General features: G+C 34.8%; 1 protein-coding gene and 2 long non-coding RNA genes across 6 annotated transcripts; all 3 read left to right on the forward strand.

The window, feature by feature from the left end:
- The first annotated feature begins 2907 nt into the window (after positions 1 to 2907).
- On the forward strand, positions 2908 to 6725 carry LOC147397789 (uncharacterized). Of its 4 annotated transcripts, XR_015179590.1 has the most exons (7): positions 2908 to 3214; positions 4313 to 4374; positions 4532 to 4629; positions 5204 to 5311; positions 5629 to 5701; positions 6075 to 6129; positions 6431 to 6725. It is a non-coding gene; the product is annotated as an uncharacterized LOC147397789 (long non-coding RNA). The 4 variants fall into 4 exon arrangements; XR_015179588.1 differs by lacking the exon at positions 5204 to 5311 and having other exon boundaries at positions 2912 to 3214; XR_015179591.1 differs by lacking the exons at positions 5204 to 5311; positions 5629 to 5701 and having other exon boundaries at positions 2911 to 3214.
- Positions 6726 to 8422: 1697 nt separating this feature from the next.
- On the forward strand, positions 8423 to 14087 carry LOC147397790 (DNA repair protein recA homolog 2, mitochondrial-like). Its single transcript, XM_086448872.1, has 7 exons — positions 8423 to 8468; positions 8727 to 8950; positions 9869 to 9956; positions 11889 to 12061; positions 12564 to 12710; positions 12847 to 12975; positions 13634 to 14087. Exons 1-7 carry the CDS (start codon positions 8423 to 8425, stop codon positions 13826 to 13828), a joined length of 1002 nt encoding a protein of 333 aa, XP_086304998.1. The 3' UTR covers positions 13829 to 14087.
- Positions 14088 to 14736: 649 nt separating this feature from the next.
- Positions 14737 to 17219, forward strand: LOC147397791 (uncharacterized). The gene is made up of 3 exons (XR_015180165.1): positions 14737 to 15247; positions 16548 to 16758; positions 16849 to 17219. It is a non-coding gene; the product is annotated as an uncharacterized LOC147397791 (long non-coding RNA).
- Positions 17220 to 20292: the final 3073 nt, after the last annotated feature.

Below are 20292 nucleotides of genomic sequence, written 5' to 3' on the forward strand. Positions count from 1 at the left end.
GTGTGGATATCAGCACGAGAAATGGGGATCTAACCCTCATACATATAAGATAATGGTTTTCTTATGGTCTTAGAATGTTTTGGATGTAATATCTCAGTTCGACCAAGGTCTGAAAAAAACCGTGGAATGTATCGGGCTTGTCTCGGAATGTTATGGGTTGTTTTGCTTGAGGTTGTTTTCTCTTGACCAAGAGAATCCCTTGAGATGAGATTTTAAATTGTGGTCAGGATATAATTTACATTACTTATTATAGCTTTTTTCCACACTTTTGGCAACCTCCAACCTGTATTGAGATTATATATTTGAGCCACACTAGGAAAATTACAAGTAGTGTGAATTAAGTCCAAATGGCCATAATCATTCTTTAATCTCTGGTTTGTTAGTTCCATATGCCATGGTTGGGGTTAATGTTGAATGTTGAATGACCAACACATCCTATGATGAATAGCTACTTTAAGAGCCAACAACATGCATTTTTGTATACATAACCAGTTATATGTAATGTGCCTTCTATGTTATCTTGAGATTTCATGTGAGCTTTGTTGATATTGGATAGTATCCGGTCCTCCATAGAACTTCGTATTTTGTATGAGAGCAGCATATCTACAATTCAATAGAGACCACAATTTCATTATACTTCTAGACCCTTGTTATGAAATCTTACACCATAGTTTATATGATAAGGACTTGTTTTGCTCTTTTCATGACGAATTTACTAGAGTACATTTTGGTGAGATATTGTATAACTTGCATTATTCCCTTTTTATAATGGTTTACTTTTGTACTTTCTCTCTTATATGCAGTATTTAACTTGGAGAAATCCTTTAAGCCAACACCAATGACTGATCCTATTGATATATAACATGACATGAAGGGAATTTCACGTGTAACTTGTTTTGATTGTATAAAAGGATGGAAATCACACTTAGGATACCTATCAATTAAATGGTTATGACAAATAAGATTGTGCACGATATTTATGTTAAATGTCTTACCACCAATGCTTTAGCAGCATCCTTAAGGTTCCCCGAAAAGGATTGTTGAATAACACTCAAGCTAATATTGTGTCTAATTTGTTTCCTATATTTTCTTGAATATTTGAAGAGTAGCATCTGTTTTAGTCCTTGCTGCAAATTTGAATTCTTTGTGGAGAACAAAGAAGCTGAAACAAACCCCTTTTGGAGGCATCGGAGAAGCTCCCCACACCATTAGGAAGGTAACAAGGAAGGACCATGCAAGAAATGTACGAACTTTTACCTCAATACAACGAGGCCACAAGTTTTCGATTGAAATCAGAGTCAAGAAAGCTTCAAAGGGATTCCTTCAACGGACAGAGTACAAAAAATGCCTTTCGATCGATCGAGCAAATTAAAAATTGGTATGTATCCAATCCTCTTCTTTCTCATTTTTTTGTTACACTAGATTTTCTTGATTCTTTTAATTAGTTCGGTTATGCATTTCACAAGCTATAATGAAAAAGCTGCCTTCAAGGAATATTAACGTGCAGAACTTTTGGTTATATGTCTTCGGGATGACATTCAATGCTATTGCAATATTTGTTTAGGATTTTGATGCAGTCATGAACAAGTAAGTTTGGCTGCATCTCTTACTTCAAATTGTGATTCCTGCTATTTTGTATTGCAACGGACAAGTTGTTGATGTCAAACATGGGAAAACCTGAAAATTAACACACTACATTATGCTGCACTGGGCTTAGAATCATGGTTCAGTTGGTTTGACACATTGCAAAGCAACTTTGACGTCATGGGTTCAAGCTCAATATGAGTGAAAGAAAACAATTAATGAATTAAGAATTGTTTGAAAAGAGTGTCGGTATGTGTCTGACATGATGCCCTATATGGAAAATATTCAGGAAGTAAATTGTCGAGAGTGGCAATTTTCGGACCTGGTAGCCATTCTTATTAATTGTACTCAACCAGCTTGTTCAGCCCAGTTCAATTGAAATTAGCCAGTCTGACACATCGAGCACTCTTTTTTGGTTTTTGTTTTTGAAGATGAACTGGTTAGACTATCTAGTTGTTGTTCAAACCAATCCCTTTATCTTGTTTGTCTTTCCATGAATCATATGATTCTTGACTTTTACTTTAGTTTTTATGAAATGAATCAAAAGTCAGTTTTTTTTTTGTTCCCTTTGTACCACATAATTTGATTTAGGGGAGGGTATTCAATCAAATCCAAAACAATTAAAAATGGATAAAAGTGAACTAATAAACAACTACTTGTCACCCACTTCTTCTTTTCCATCCTACTCTCTCCTCCTCTGTTTGTGTGTGTGCGTGCGTGAACCAACCTGATCTCATCATTTACCCGAGCCTAAGATTTTGGGATAAGAGTTTGATATTTTGATTTATGTTAATTGATAGCTCATAAATTTTAATTTGCTTCAAATCGTCATCATCATTATTATCATCCCAATTTACAAGTTCAGTTTGCTTCAAATTGCTTATAAATGCTTATTATCATTTTTTTAATGAGTTTACTCATTTCAATGTTCAGGGGATTCTTTCATGGGTACTCCTTAATTACAACTTGTATGATTCTCAATCATGCACTCTGGTATTTCACATTAAGAGCCCTCATCTTTTTGGACATTGTGTACATCAAAAACCTATACTTTGCTTTGTTATACTACTTTCATATTTGAAATGGTGTTATATGTATAGTGGTATGGCTGTATCAATGGTAATGAAGTATGCAGATAACATCGTGAAGGTAAGAGATGCATTGCTGGTTGGCATAGCTTAGACTTGAGCAAATGTGCAGACTCTTCATTTTTCACTCTTTATTCCTCGTTTTTCTCTCCCAAAAAACCTTGATATTTGGGTCATTGGGTGGAGAGTAACTCATCTGAATTCTAGTTTGCATTCCTCTCCACTACAAAAAAATGGTTATTTTGAACAGGAGAGTGATACGGATTTTAGCCGTTTCTAATAAAAGATGGTTTTAAACCGTTTTTTATGTTTGGAGCCGTTTCTAAATCGCGACCCATGGGCTTTAATCCGAACCAGACTGAAGAAATCGTCCTTATTCTCTCGTTCTAACTAGAACGAAAGACGAAAGGCAGAAAGAGTTAGATCGAGAGGACAGGGAAGGTGATCTGCGAAAATCCATTCGTCCCTCAATGTCGATCGGTTCTTCGTCTAAGATCTACGAAACCTAAGGTTCGAATTGTCAAAATCCCCTCGTCTCTCAGGTAAGATCTTGACTTCTTTTAATTTTCTTTTCGATCTATCATTTTTTATGATTTTGGAACCCTATTATCGATTCTTAGTTAGATCTGATTTGGTTTGTTTGTTTTCAGTTGAGATCGTTGCATTTCTTAGGTGGAATTCCGATCGATGTAGGGTTTAATGTCTTGTTTGATCTTTTAAGAATATTTTTTGTTTCTTTACTTAGGGTTTTTGCTAATCTCTTGCTTGCTTAGCAACTCAGAAACCCAACCCTATCAATTGGTGTTCCAACACAGAATTCCGGCTCAATAGGTCTGGGTGGCATGGCACAATAGGCCTAGAGGGCATGTAGTCCTCTTGGATTTGGGGATTTATAACTCTTGGAACTTGCCTACTTAATCCACGAATTAGAGTTGATTCATGGAAATTTCAAATCCAACTCTATAATCCAAACATGCCTTAATAGTTTTATTTTAGAGAGAATTACAAAAAGATATCACAGAACTGATATTAGAAAAATTATTCAGTGATCCTGATCCTGGATCATGGCAGCATCCTTTTTTTTTTGATAATTGGGTATCCCTATGGACAGCAAACCGGGCCCTTTTCTAGGCTTTGCCCAGTCCATAGACCATGGTCTTGTCTAAGAATTAATCTCGGGGCATGTGCATCGCCCACACATCACACGATGAGAGTACACCCTTATGGGTGGCCACTGAGGAATAATGCTCACATTGGGTATCGATTTTTTTAGAGTGATTTTTTTAACTTCGCTAAATATACAGATTTTTATACAAAAAGTTCATAGAAGTCTACCCAATTTGTATTTTAGAGTGATGACTCATGGTCCGGGTACCATGACCATTAATCGTAGCAGGTAGTTTCTGATTTTAGGGAGAAAAAAGTAAAAGAGACTTTTTTTTAATATCCCCTAACAAATTTTTTTAGTAGTGTATTCTTTGAACTTTATGGAAAATAATTGTATGATATTCTTAACAATGTATATGCTAATGCTCCGATAGAGTTTATTATGGACTTACAATGGTGAGGATCACCTCTAAAAGTTGGTGTACTCTCTACATATATTTTTCCATTGTAATTTTTTTGCAATTTTGGTATAGTTTTCTGCCTTTTTATGGTAGGAGGGAAAAGGATGATCCAAGGAGTATTAAAGTGCTAACAGGTATTGCTTTTCTTCCTCTGTTTTCATGCACTCTTCTGTTTTAATTCTCTATATATATTTCTAAATGATTTTTCTTAATAAATTCAATTGTCTTGCTACCCTTGCCAAGGCCTCATGACCACTGTTTACATTAATTAATTTGCCTTTTTGATATCAGCCTCACAGAAAACTGTTGATGGACCATCCAGCAAGGACTGGAGAGGTGGAAGAGCTGCTTCATTTAATATCATTCCCAGCAGTGCTGGGGCTGTTAAGGTATGGATTTCTTGCACATAAATCATCTTATTTAATGTATCTTAGAAACATCCCCTGTTAAATTGGCAATATTTGGTTTACCCCCTTGACCATAAGTCGATTTTTTGCTCATTTTGTTTACAGGTTGTTTTTAGTATTTCCTGTTCATTTGATCATTTTGTTGTGACACATCCTCTTAATAACATGAGGATTTGCGAAGTTTGAAAATTTTTTCTGAAAAAAGCAGAGTTCTTGTGGAAACAAGAAACCTTCAAAGACAAAAGCCTATGAGATTGAATTTCAAGGACAAAATATCTCCTATTCCATGGGATTGCCATACTTATTTATATATGCTAATTTAGTGAAAGACCCACTGAATGTGCAATTTTCAAAGTTATAGCAGGTATGTATTGTGTCACCTATAATTTTCATAGTGTCATTTTATCAAGTGATATTTCAAACAAATTGATGTCAAACTGAATGTGGTCATTGTTGAAGAACTTGTGTAATAGGAGGGATTACCTAGTTGTTTGCTTGTAATTGAGTTCTATGTTTTACAAAAAATGCTCATTGTGTTGATGGATGAACATCACAGTTGCAGTGTATTTGAATATGCTTCTCAAACTGGCATTTCTGGCCCTGTGGAATATATGATAATGACTGAATAGGTGTTGGTTGGAGTAGGAAATTTACTTTTGCAAAGGTACTTTCTTATAATCAAGCATATAAAACAGTAGTATTTTGGTTTTACCTTGAGTTCCATTCTGCTTTGTTACACATGACTATACTAGGTGCATCAAACTATGGGCATTTCAGAATATTAAATTTATTCAAAGGGATATTAGAATGTGTCAATATGAATAATATTTGCAATGGTTGGGAACTGGTGGGATTCAAACCAAGATTGATTGTTTGGGTCCGATTGGCCATTCTCTGCTATTTTAGTAATAAACACAATATTTCAGTTTTTAGAACATCTATTTTTAAGTGTGGATATTTATTTGTAATATAACTTTGCAGGCTATAGTACCATGCAACAGAAAGCTAATCAATCAAAAACACATGGGTGGCATTAGAACCTAGTGTATATCAGGTACAATAGCTTATATGGGCTTTGTTACCTATGAATGAAGCGGGGGAGAAAAATCTTGGAATATCTATATAGTCTTGCAGAATCCTAACAAAAATGATGTCCATTCATGTGAACTTGTTCGATTTCCTATTTTATTCTTTGCTTTCCATTTTTATATGATTTTATTACTAAAGCTACTACAATTTGCTAATCTTATATGTATGTTTTCATGATTAATTGGTATAGATATAAAGTGCTTCTCTTCCAGAGATGAGGTGCATTTTTATTGCAAGAGTTGTTCGATTAAGTTTCATTGGGTACTTAATTTCATTCCCACGGTTGTTAATAAATTAGTTCCCCTGGTTTTCATTTCGTTTTTTATGATGTATTTCAGATGAGCATGACATGGACTTTGATAAATTTGGGATCCTTATAAAAGCGAAATTCAGGTGAGTCACATTTTGGGAAAATGACTTTTTACTACATTTGTGCTAGTAATTATAACCTGTGACAAATTTTGCTATATCATCATCATCATCATCACCATTATGACCCACGACAATTTTTGCTATATAATCATCACCACCTCTATCCCAATTATATTGACATGAATCACATTCCTCCATCAATAATTCTTTGTAAAACAATAGCTATTTATTGTGTTCCATAGATAGTGAAATAATTGATTAGACAGCTATTTGCATCATCTTTGAGAGTGGAAGCTTATCTGCATCATCTTTGGTTGATCAGGAGCACTTGTTTCAAACACTCTTTTGAAGGTGCGAAAGCTCATCGTGAGAATATGCATTGTGGTGACACGAAAGAATTCTTTATTTGGTAGTTGCGGGCATTGTGGGGATCTTAAAGAAGATAGGGAGGGATGGGAGTGCTGACATTGCTTCCTTGTAAGCACTTGTGCTTGTGTAATGATTGTGAATGGTTTATCGATGTATTGTAATTTTGGATTTGTAAATTATGACTCATTGCTACTCTTTTTGTGTATAAATTAATGTGATAGAGAACCTCGATGTTCTTTATTTGGATCTATTTTATGTTTGTATATAAATTAATGTGATAGAGAACCACGATGTTCTTTATTTGGATTTATTTTAACCGTGGGTAATAGGCAAATAGAAAAAAAAAAATTAATATTAGATATCAATTTATAACAATTTTAGATATCGGTTTATAACTGATGTCTAAAGTATTAGACCTAGGAGATCAGTTCTATAAAATCCGATGTCTCAAATGTTTTTGGGGGTACCGTGTGTTGTTATATAAAGACGCAGATTAGGAAGGGTTTTAAGCCGTTCCAAATTCAGAGATCTGGAACGGTTTTTAACCGTTCCAAATCATGAAATATAGAACGGCTTTCAGCCGTTTAACCTCATTAACGACGCCTCGATTAAAGACGGTCTAAAAGCCGTTTCATAGTGACTTAGTAACGCTAATAAACCGTTCCTAATTTCCATATTTGTTGTAGTGCTCTTTATACCCTCCAATTATTAGATGAGGTTTTTTTTTATGAGAAGTATCAAGGTTATGAGAGGTTTGATGAAGTGCCTAGATAGATTGTACCAAGTGCAAAAGGAGCAAGGTATCATTTGATCATTAGCTACTTCATTTCAATGTAGCTAGGACGTGTGAAACAGGTTCTACTTAGTATTTGTTGAACCACACCCAAGAGCCTATTCCATCCCCTTAGAGCTTTAATCCAACCCTTGTCAAGTCATTTCTGGTGCTTGGCCAACTTGTTGAAGAACTACTTGGAGCCTATTAAAATCTATTGGAGGTGTTTCTTTTTGATTTCCCGAAAAATAGCACAGACTTATATAGTTGGATCCACACAGACTTATATAGTTGGACCCACACAATTGTGATTCTTGTGTTTGTGACATTGTGGTGCATTGGTGGCCTGGCCATGCTTTATTCTCCCTTCTGGATTAGTAATTCGTTTACTTGCCTTTTTCTAATAGATAACTATTCAACAAACTTCAATTCCTATCAGTTTTTATTCTCACACAATGAATCTAAACTTGGTTGAACTATAAAATTGTTGCTTTTAATTGGAATTTCAGAAAGGAAAAAGAGATTCTGTTAGTTCTATTGGGATGCACACCCAGTCCTTTTCTTCTGTAGGTAATTATTTGTAATTTCCATATTTCTTTCATTTTGTGCAACTTTGTTCTTTTTTATTGTTAATTTTTGGCTTGCAATGTTCACAAAGGTAGTGGTTTTGGCATAGAAACCAGTGAAAAATTGGTATAAATATTTGACTTTGATGCATGAAAATGTGAAATGCTTCTATGCTTTGAACCATATGATGGCTTAGTGAAAGTGTTGGGAACTTGAATGGGACTTATCTTTGTGTGGAGTAAAATCTTTGATGAATTTAAAGGGGTCTTCTTCGAGTATTTAATGTTCAAATGGGCTGAATTATGTGCAAATTCATTGTATTTTTTCTGTAAGGTGGCAATCTTACATCCCTCTTGATGTAGGACATCTACAATTCTAAGTAGTTTCCCAATTCTAATAAGATTTATTTCTATTTTCTAGTTCTAGTAGGATTTCTATTTTTATTGTTACTTTAGGAATAGTTGTCCTTGTCTTTGTATCAATAGATTGAAATAAATAATGTTTTTTTTGAGTGTTGCAGCTTCCTTTTATTACTGATCATCTATTATTATAAAATGTATGGGTTTATGGTTTGAGGATGTGGCTTTTAGATAGGGCAAATTGTAAATGAATTTGATGCAGCCACGGTTGGCTTTTAGTCCGTTGTTTCGAGGTTGGTTCTCGAGGGCTTCCTCATCACCCTCCTCCCCTTCTTGAGGGGAGGGGGGGTTCTTCTCATATTGAATCAAAACATTCTCCGTTTAAAGTTAATTGATCATTAATTTTTCCAGCAAAAAGTGTGAAACAATTTATGTATATTTTTATCCAGAAAAATAATATGTATTCAAGAAACTTCTTAAAGGTTTGAGTTGATGACTGGTAATAAGTGATTTTGTTTAATTTACCAGTTTGAATATTTGCTTGGTTTCAGTTGAGCTTATATCAGAATATGAGCGTGATCAACTCTATGATGATGGTGAAGCAATGGAAAAAGATGTTGCACGTCATCTGGCTCTCTCTCAGATTGCTAGTGTATTCGGTAAAGAATCTATGTTGTCATTGCAACGTTTTTTTGGTTCGCGGTATGCCCCGATTATATCCTATATAGGATCTTTAAAGTTTGATATGGCTCTTGGGATTGGAGGATTACCAAAGGTAGATAACAATTGTAGCGTGCGTTGTTACCAATATTGCACGATTTTTTTTTCTTTTATTCAACTGTATTCCTTTTTCATATCTATCCTATTTTTTGTGAAGCTTGTTTATTTTAAAGGGTTGGGTTTTCAAGATTGTCGCTGCATGCCTCTCTTTTTGTTAATAGGTGAATCATGGCAAATATCTTCATAGTGTACGCGAGTGGGGGTCGTGTCAGGCCCAATGAGCTCCATGTGTTTCACCATTCACTCTCTTCATATTGCAAATTTCAGTTCAAGGGGTGTCAATTGTAAGGTGGAAATGCATAGATGGAAGGGTACAACTTTCATTTATTACTTGCCCAATTTATCTTCTTACTCAAAGTTTTTGCTATCCTAGTTTTTAGTAGCTTCTATTATTGATAACAAAGTAGCTCTCATGCAATTTAAGCATTTCCAAAAAAGTTGGAACATATAGATATCTATTCAACACAACATAGTTTTCAAAAGGATCTTAGATGACCCATCAAAGCAAGAAAGGATTTTTCAGAAAATGAATTCCTATTCGAAGAGTGCACACCCACATGGATAAGCTCATGCTAACTTGTCAATTTGGGATTTTCCTTAGGAGGTATCGGGGAGGAATTGCAATGTCAAAATATTGATTGATACAAAAGAAAATATTCTCTATTGATTCAAACTTTGTACCTATGGGATAGAGGAAGAGTAGAAAGACCGAAGATTTCAAATAGTATTTTTGATGAAAAAACAATCTATGTGAAATTTATGGCTGCATTCGTGGGAGTAACCTTTGTAAAAGGAGGAAAATAAAAAACTAGGACTATTCTATCATGCTTGTGGAAAAATATATTCTTGGATGTCACGCCCATAAAAGTTGAAGGACTATGCTCTTAGGCTTAAGGAAAATTCCATTGTGCAGGGAAGCATTGTTGAAATTTATGGGCGGGAGGCTTCGGGAAAAACTACTCTTGCTGTCCATATTATCAAGGAAGCTCAAAAGCTTGGAGGTGCTTAGTTACTTTTTTCTTTCTACTTATGAAATATGGTTTGGTCACACTTACTTTGTTTCCATGAAACAAAAGTAATAGCCAAGTTAAGTTTCAATTTGAACCTCACCCATCTAGCTTTAGAACCATGACCATGAACATACGACTTGACAAAGATGATAGATTCCTTGAGATGTCATGAGTACATATGTACTAAATTACTAATCTATTGTGCTCGTATTGTTTAAAATTTTTGATTTAGTTAGTTCAGCTCCATCTTTAAATATTGCAGAGACATTAGAATCTACATTTTTGTCATTTCCACTTACACTAAGCTCAAAACAATTTTAGTGAATGACGGATGACTATGTGCTAATCATTTCTTTGGGCCTGGAGGTTCGTGTTTCTTGAAGGGTAAAGTTTGAAGTTACGGTGGTTGTGTTTCACATTGCTGGAGCAGCTTTGAAGCTTAATCATTTCTTGGCATGTTAGAGTGTTGACTTTGGGAACTTGTATTTATTGTTTTATAAACTAAGCAAATGTTTACTGGATGATGCACATGATCATGTAGCCTTTGACGTATCTTAAAATCTCATCCTTTGATTTAGTTTAAACTTATAAAGTGTCTTTTATCTAATTCAATCTATAGCTGAGTGAGTCAATCAGTTTAATAGTGTGCCACTTACAGACATACAATTTGCACGTGTATTCTATGGGTTAACATATGCATGTTAGCATGTTCGTTGATTCAATAGTGACTAAGGCGTGAAACCAAGTTCTACATCATACATGTGGAAAGAAAGATTCTAGCGCCAGAGATGAGAAGGAGCTAGGTCAAGCAAGTCCTCCCTTCAAAACTGCTGTAATAATCATAAAGTTTGGCCTGTATATAAGTCCCTACCAAAAGGATGGATCCTAACCATTGGATCATTCCTCGTAATCACTTCTTTCAAACTTCCATAATGACCTAGTGCCCATTATCTAGTTTGCCAAGGCAATTTTGATGCAAGCAGCTGGAAAGTTGGATGAGGTAAAGTAAAAAAAATGAAACTTTGATCTCTGTTTTAGCCAAGGTTTCTTAGAGGGAATATAGGGAAAACCTCTTGCAGGGTGCTAATCCAATAAAACCCTTAGTTTACAAAGGATCTAACAAAACTCTAAGAGAAGATCACATTCAATAATCAAAAGTCTCCTTTACATGTTATAGGAGAATCAATTTTTTTTTTTTGTTTATTTAAATTTATTTTATTATTATTTTTTTTTTGGGGGGGAGGGGGCGGGGGGGGGGGGGGGGGGGAGAGAACCTAAAACCTAACTTAAGACCCAAGTAACATATGTTAACCCTTCATCTAGAATACCTCCAAAATGCAGCTTCCCTATCTAAAATTTCCTGGGCAATTGATGCAAACAATTTTATTTGTATCCTTCCATCTTGGACTGAGTCAACCACAATGATTTGATTTAGTGGTGCTTGTATTCTTGCTTTTGAAGTAATAATTCTATATTGCTGCTATGAATTTCTGAGCTTTTCCTTTTCTAGGGGATTAATTCTGAAACTTTTTGTTGATAATAAATAAGGTATTTGTTCCTTTACTAGTAAAAAAGATTATTGATACATCATCGTTGAATTTTTTCTGCCAAGACTATCTAGGATGTTTAAAATGCTAAAGCTGGATGATTTTTAGTAGTCAATGCGTGATTTAGTTTTATTTTCATATATAATAAGCAATATAATCTAAGATGATGAGAGGAAAGCTGCCATGACATTGATGGAGTTGGTGACCAAAGAGACGAGGGTGGTACACGGCTTGACCAAATAAAACACATGTTATCATCTCCAATACTGGGATAAGTCGGTCATGGCACAAGTGTTCGTTATAATTGCCTTTTGCACTCTTACAATATCAGTGTATCTTGTGCTTAAAATTGAAGAGTTCTATTTCTATTTTGCAGGATATTGTGCTTATCTTGATGTAGAGAATGCAATGGATCCATCACTTGTAGAGTCAATAGGTGTAGACACTGAAAATCTGCTTATTTCACGGGCAGATTCTGCTGAAAATTTATTAAGTATTGTTGATACCCTAGCTAGAAGTGGATTTATAGTGGTTATTGTGGTTGATAGTGTAAGTGATTTCTTTCTCTATGTTAATATGATTACAGATATTCTATGGCTTTTTAATGCTTAAACAAATGGTAACATATCATTCACTATGTCCTTTCATGAAACCTTTTCATTATCTAATGCTCAGGTTTTTATTTAGTTCTTGTTAAGTTGAAACTTCAATCTTCATTGTTCACACGGTTGTGATGCTATCCGAGTAAATTGGGATAGAACAGTACAATATAAATGAAAAGTATTATTGGTGACACTGCAAGAACACTTGACTAATAATTTTATATTTTCTACTTAGAGATTTCTCTCGATACAAGGAAATGCTGAAAATATGTTTGTCCTGGGTGTATACAAGAGGAACTGTGAGGTGGTACTACTCTTGGATCAGTTATACACTTTCTTGCTATACTATTGCTGGACATTGTTCTTCCGTGGATATGAATAGTCAGTAATTGTTTCATTTAGTTGCGAGTTCACTTCTTTTCCTTCACATAAGCCGATGACTTCTACAGGTAGCAGCTCTTGTATCCCAATGTGAACTTGATGGAGCTATAAATGGCTCTTTCCCAGAGTTACAATCACGATTGATGACTCAAGCACTACGAAAAATTCATTCCTCATTATGCCAGTCCCAAACTCTTCTTATTTTCATAAACCAGGTATATTTCCTGTTTGTTTAATGGCTCTGAACTAATTATCATTAATTGCACTTGTTTCAATTTCTCTCTTGTACATGAGGGATGAATTGTGTTTATTAGTGTTAGCTGTTGGATGATATTGATCTATGTTATCCAGGTTAGATCAAGGCCACATGAAGGTTTTGGGTCTGCTAATGATGTAACTTGTGGTGGAAATGCTTTGAAATTCTATGCAGCTGTTTGGATGAGAGGTATAAGAACAGGATTGATTAGGAAAGAAAATGAGGTAAAACTGTTAGCATTGAAGGAGGGTGCATAATGACTATATTTATTTGAAGTACATACAGACCCAACCTGGTAAATAAGCGCATCATAAAGTTGGATGGCTGTCTAACTTCATTAGGTCTGGTCCATCTAGTAGTTTGGAAATTATGGTGGTTTTACCTCCCCCAAGACTGAAATTCATGAAGGTGGAATGGGTTGAGGAGAAGTGCTTATCCAAACGAGTGAGGTAATCCATTGGAAGAATATCTCCTCCCGGGCACAGAGCAGAGGAAGGTAAGGGTTAGTCTACTTTAACCAAAAGGTGAAATGATGTGCAGTTGTGCACTGGTTAACAAATGAAGTTGTATTGAGCTTTATACAAATGAGATGAACTTAATGACCAAGTCATGGTAAACTTGATAAAAATATTATAATCATATTGGTTTTGGTATAGCTTGAATTTCATTGTAATCAAGATTCTGTATCTTTTGACTCATATTTTTTAAATTATAAACTTCTAAACATTTTTTATGCTTTTTGATCTTACAACACCACCTTTGTTGATCTTCAAGGGGGTTTTTTTTTTCCTCATCACGTCCATCCGCCCGATAATTCATTTTAATGCTCGTCTTTACCTTGGGTTTCTTGATCTGGTTTTTGTAATTTCTGTTTTTTTTCAGATTGCTGGTCTTTCTGTTTCTGTGCAAGTTGTGAAAAATAAACTGACAGCTGCAATGAAGAAGACTGACCTGGAAATAGGATTTGGGAGGGGCATTCTCCGTGAAGCAGACGTCTTGGAGATGGCTTGTCAGCATGGAGTCATCTTCAAAAAAGGAAGTTGTTACCATATTAGAAAGGGAATTTCTTCAAGATAAGCAAGTAGCTGAAAATTATCTGGCTGAAAATGTTGAAATTCTAAATAAGCTTGTAATGATCATAAGAGGCCGCTTGTTCAATTGAAACTCAATCATGGAGGAATTCTTGAATGGAGCCAGTCCAATACATCTTTAGTCCTCATGAATATGATGCTTACAGGGTTCATTAATTCCAAGTCCTATCAACTTCCAAGCCTGGCATCTTGTCTATGCCAAATGCATAGCTTTATGGCCATCTACTTGAGTTATTTATCTTAGCTTTGCCTTTACATGTAGGATGGTTATGTTGAGTTTTCCTTGTAATATCTGTCTACATTGAAGTCAGTGCCTCCTATGGCATATTAATTGAGTTCTGCAGAATATTCATCTGACTGATATGAGGCTATCCTATCTTCTTATCTCCTTCAAGTTCTTTTTCTTATATTTCGTTCTATGTTTGTGCTAATTTGTTTGTATTTCCATGTTTTGGTGAAAAGCAAAAGCCCCCACTAGGTGGTTTTTAAACCCATGGACGATGAGACAACACTTTTTCAAAGTATCTTTAAGAAGTTAGCCCTCCCCTACTCCACTTTTATGATTTGGTGAATATTTTGTTTTTTAAATGAAGGTATTGATTTTCCAATCTCTATTTATGCTTTATTATTTAAAAATTGATAAAAGAAACCTTTGCTTGAATCTTATGTCTTGGAATTCTATGATTACTGATCAACCCAAACTGTCGACATGGATTCCAACAAGTTTCTTAAGCCTCACAATGACGTTAAAATTGTCAAAACCCATCTATGTGATGTTTGCACATAGATTAGACTATACAAAAATGATTGAACCAACATTAATTTATGTAGGCCTGATTGAGGAAGAAGAAGAAGAAAAGGAGTGCAATATTTTGCTATTATTTTTGGAGTGGAATCATCCAAATGAAGTACAAAGGGGAAGTTTTAAGTGATGGAGTGCAATTGGTAATGGGTGGTAGTCGGTCCCTAAAATTTTTACAACTATAAAAAAAAAAAACGTATTGCCTTTTAGAACTTCTTTTGGTTTTGTTGTACTATACATGTTTACTTGGGGAACTATTACCATCTCACATTTGTTAATTTTTTATTTGTATGTAATTGTAAACTAGGTTAGTTTTTTTTTTTTTTGTGTGTGCATGTTGATTTAACCTACTTTGTTATTAGTGCAGGTACATGCTAACTCAGGAAGGTAAGGAAGCAGCGATGGGATGCCTTTTGAGGTCTGGTTTAGTTCATTGTACTGCTCATTTGGATACAATCAAACGATTTCCTAGTCAAGATGTTCAATATTCATCGGATTTGATGTTTGATCTTACGAATTTGCTTGAACAAAAAGTGACACACATCTGTTGATGTGAGTAGTCAAGGAAAATCAGTTGGTGTTCCAGCTGAGTTTCTTGAGAAGGTAAAATCTTTTCTTCACAAATATCTATCATGTATTCTTGGTAGTTTAGAGAGTATATATATGCTGGGAGGCCTCTTCTTTACTTCAATACATCCAACGTAAATAAATTCTCTCAATAGGGATGTCACCATTTCTATGATCCCTCATCATTATAAAATTACATTTTAACCTGAGACTTGTTTCAAAGCAGAGTCAGACATGAATTTTTTTTAGAAAATAGTGTTGTTTACATAGATCTTCATTAGAAATGCACAAACAGTCTCAATTGACTTTCATTTATTCATCCTCATTGGGGTTACTCCTAAATTCCTTTATGTATGCTCATTTGACTTTGTCCTTAATTTTTCCTGGCAACGACATTGTATTTGTGATAGTCCTATGAATTTTTTTATTTCTTGTTTGCTTAACATTCAGCTCTATAAAGCATGGCAGTCTTAGCGCTGTCTTACCAAAACAAGCGGGGAAAGCTCAACAGTCTTACTGCTGTCTTATAAAAAAAGGGAAATAGAAGAAGAATCAGAATATTACATATGGAAGGCTTCAATATGCAGTCGTTATTGCTGCACAATTCACTCATACCTTTACATAACTAAAATACACCCTGCTAGTCCTATTGTGGGGGAGTGCCGGGTGGGGGGGAAATGGTTAGAACAAGTTCTCTGAGAAACTTTCTTAGGTAGTTGTGGTAAAGAATTGAATAAAATCTGGGATTATTGGTCATGGGATGTGTCTGTCATTAAGTTTTACCTATATGACGAGATTTTATCACAAAAAAATGTTTCAGATCATTTCTGGAACAATTTCTAGTGATGATTTTTTCTCTTAGGAGCATTTTGTGCCTCCTCTACAACCTTAGTCCATTAAACACGACATTCGGTGTATAATTTCATATACCAGGGCCACTGATGATGTGGCCTACCAAGTGAAGAAAACACTGGGTAGTAAAATATTGCTACACAGGTGACAGGTGACATGTTAAGCTTATTGAGCAGATGATTGTTGTGCAACCTAATGGTTCTTTCTGAATGTTGGGATCCTGTTTCTCATAATTAATTATGGATGGACTAGCTTTTACACGTCTATGTAATTTATTGTCATTTCTTCAGTGGTGTATGCATCAATGGAAGGTCACACCCACATCTTTTGGCACATTACTGTAGTGGAAATATTTGAAGTTTGAACTTTGTTTTCTATTGTGCCATTGTATTTTCTTCTCTCTTTTTGTAATCAATATCTGGTTGCTTGTTATGTAAATCTTTTTGTACTTTTTGCTTCTGATTTGGTTTTTCCCTTTCGTCAGTTCACACATATGGGGTATTCTGAGGTACAAATTCGTATTGCTTTTGCAAAGGTTTCACAAGCTACCCAAAACAAGGAGACCTCTTCAATTTGGTCTGCTGTTCTTCATCATCTTCGGAAAGATCAAGTTGATGCAATGCTTTCAGAGTGTGGGCAAGCTCTTGGAAGGGATTCTCTTGCAACCTTAACTACCAGCAAGTTTAAGGAAGCTGGTATGCTTTCTTGACCATGCCAATAAAGTAACTAGGTATTCTGTTTACCCAAAATTGGGTATTTTAAATGGGAACTCTATAAAAAATCAGGTCGAGTGGACTTTGTTGAGGAGAATAATCAACATGAATTTCCTTGTGGAGGTGCACAATGCGGTTCAGATTCTTCATATTTTGCTGATTTAGCGCAAAGCTCTTTTATTTTACAAGCATGCTCATCATCTGTAAGGATAGAAGCTTTTACATGTTCATAATATTGAAATAAACTCTTGATAATTGTTTGATTTTTTTCACTTCTTTTTTTAGGATTATTCAGAGCAGAAATCATTGAATTCTGATGGTGTGGACACTAATATGAATGCCATAATAATGCCACCTCTAAATTTTGGGGAGAGATTTGTAGATGTCTATGATGTGATCTTGATATTGGATGACCGGGAGCAATTTGTAGATGGCCACCAACTCCCGATAGCCATTGCATCCCGAAATGTGCTAGTGACAACGTCAAAGGTGTAGTAACTGGACTTAGCACTACGTTGTATTGTGCTAAAAATGACGGCTACAGTGCAATCATTATTTAAAAAATGACGGTCTTGGGCCGTCGTTTTTAGCGCAATATGACATAGTGTAGAATCCAACACAACTGCACCAGAGATAGAATCAGAGGTAATGAAGGAAGGCTCATTAGGTGTCCATAGCATTCCCAATGCGTACCTTGGAAGTTAGAACACATACGAATAATGATAATCTGACTGCCTTTTTTTGTATGCTCCATTCACAGAACCATACAAAACCGTAAAGATCTGTCCTTGTGTATCCCGAAAAAAAAAAGATCTATGGTTCTGTGAAATGAGAATACAAAAAAGGGAGTCGGATTATCATGACTCAAAATATATTTGTGGGCTCTTATGGGGGCAAACAAAGATACAACCTGACCCTCTAACAAAGAAGCTGCCTATCGAGTCTTAACCACATTCTTAGTAATTCATATAAACAGATACCAACTCAATCGAACAACATGGACCGCATCTAACAATAATTTTTTAATTGGTTCAAATTGAACCAAACCAATATATTATATTTTTTTATTGTTCATATTTAAAATTTAAATTATTTTATTTTTATTTAACTTGAATATTTTTAACTTTACAATTGTACTTAAAACTTGTATACTTGAGTTATATATATGCACAAGCAAACCAATCTAGGAAACCAAAGCAACCCAGTAAACCGAATTATCTCTACCTACCCCCTACAAACATGGTTCATTCTAGAGTGGTGAACCCCAAACCCAAGTTCGAACCAAGCAAATTTATGAACCAGGTAACATAGGACTGGAACCAACATGGAAATGACATTAAAACCAGTAATTCTGTTCAAAGTTATGGCATGATTAATTATTCAAAAAGGAGGGACCAATCTTACACGACTAATTGGTTTATACTAGAGTACACTAACGGGATTTGGGGTCGATCCAGTTGTTTGAGATATGCAAAATAAGTATCTACCATGGTGAACATAGTGTATGAACATATCATAAAACACGGTTCAAAGGTTGAAAATTGAATTGTAAGCTTTTCAAGGGTTTGATGTTTCTAGAAATGCTTTGTATCCAACAAGCCAACAACATACCTTTTAAATGTATGGTTAGCCCCTAAGAAAATAATTGATGCAAAAAAGAAGATGATTTAGTAATTCTCAGCATGCTTTCCTTATTATTTAAAAATATGCATAACATGGATTTGTTTGTTAAAACTAGAGTAATAGCCATTCAATCATAAAATTTTATTTCTTAGAGATCATCGAAACCTTGTGGTTGACTTGGCTAAATGAATGTTGTTCCTCCACTCCACTACGTTCAAAGCCACGCTTTTTGTTAGTTTATATATAGATGTTAAAAATTAATTGTTTTATATGGAAAAAATGTCAAAATCTGTTAGAAGTTTTAAAACCATGCATACCACACCACAACCTTTAGCACCCCATCTTTTTGTCACTTACAAGCATCAATGTTTTGCTACCATGGTCACTACTGTCCTCTGAATTAAGAATAATGACATTAAATGTGCTTTTAAATAAAATAAGAAGAATAGATACTGACCTAAACTTACAAAAATTAGAAAAATACCATAAAAAGTTTGGAGAGTTAGCACAAATGTAGGACAAATGGGGTCATTTTGAGAAAAAATAACACCACAACCCTCTAGTGTTGATGGCCTAGAATTGATTTAAGAGGCTATTATAATTATATTATTGATTTTTATGTTTGCAGCATTTGGATTCAATTACAATAGATCTTGTTAGCTGATTTGAGTGAATTGCTAGGCATTGTTATTGATAATCGTCATTCTATTTAACCTAAGGGCCATGATTAGTAGACTCATGAAAATGAACTCTTAGGATTATGTGTGAACATATGAGTTCACTTTCAGGAGTCTACGGCTCCCAACCCTTAACCCAACAAGATATGTTTTGTCTAATTCAATGAAAGTTATGTACATTTTTATCCCTTTCTTCCTTGAACCTTCTCCTTCATTTGTCCAAGTAAAAAAGATATTCTCCGTAGTTGACCTCCCTTGATGTAAGCCGACTTGATTCTTTGATGTGTTGTTATTTTCTTAATCATTTATCCACAACTATCCCATAGTTTCACATTTTTCTTATAAGTTGTATCCTACTTTGATCAAGACAACTTTCATATCTCTTCTGTTCTTTTGAATAGGTACCATAGTGCTTCTCCGTCCATTTGGCATTTTCATAATCTCAAAAATCTTGTTTAATCACTTTCAACCAACAATCACATATTGGAATATCATTTCGCCCTAACATATATATTTTAGATATTCAACTTCTTTCATTTCTACAATAGGCCACAACTTGGGAACAAAGTGGTGGCCCTGCAGTAATCGTTCACTTTTGGTTTTTTGTGTATTCACCTAGGTCCCTCCTTGCCTTTGATACTATTATATTGAAATATTTTATATAGTAGTTTGCAGCATATATGAATTACATACAATCCTTTTTTAAGGTTGGTTCTATCAAGCTTATGTGTTTTACTAATGCTTTTACATATATATGCAACATTGTGAGAACAAATAAGAGGTCAACTTTCCATTTTAAGCCCCAATAACATCGGACGTGTTGATTGGTCAATGTAGGTTTCATATGTGATCCATTTCATCTGTTTTTGTTCTTTTGCTTGTATATTTTTCTCTTTTGAGATTTTTTTTTTCTTTTTCAAGATAGATATCATATTTTTCATATCTATCTTAAAATTGCTTGTATACGAATTTCAATAAATTTGTTCTCTTTATTTATTATTATTTTTTTAATTTTTTTAATCAATTTCAGGAAGTTTAAGATTTTGAAATTTAAAAAAAACCTCAATCTGGGGAGCAAACCCAGGTCGCTCAACCATTGCTCCACCACTCAAGTGATTCTTTTTTATTTTATTACAGGTGGGGAGACTCAATGCCACGACTCTGGGGAGCAAACCCAGGCCTCTCCACCACTGCTCCACCACTCGAGTGATTCTTT

Source organism: Akebia trifoliata, chromosome 7 (genome assembly GCF_017979445.1).
Source record: "Akebia trifoliata isolate Shusen 1 chromosome 7, ASM1797944v1, whole genome shotgun sequence".
In the NCBI taxonomy this organism is placed as follows: domain Eukaryota; kingdom Viridiplantae; phylum Streptophyta; class Magnoliopsida; order Ranunculales; family Lardizabalaceae; genus Akebia; species Akebia trifoliata.

What these genes read in the sequence shown, in the direction of transcription:
- LOC147397790 (XM_086448872.1), top strand. Translation starts at nt 8,423, where the DNA reads ATGAATTTGATGCAGCCACGGTTGGCTTTTAGTCCGTTGTTTCGAG. An exon ending in TGGTTATTGTGGTTGATAGT is followed by an intron (nt 12,062 to 12,563) that starts GTAAGTGATTTC and finishes TGACTTCTACAG; the next exon opens with GTAGCAGCTCTTGTATCCCA. An exon ending in TTCTTATTTTCATAAACCAG is followed by an intron (nt 12,711 to 12,846) that starts GTATATTTCCTG and finishes TATGTTATCCAG; the next exon opens with GTTAGATCAAGGCCACATGA.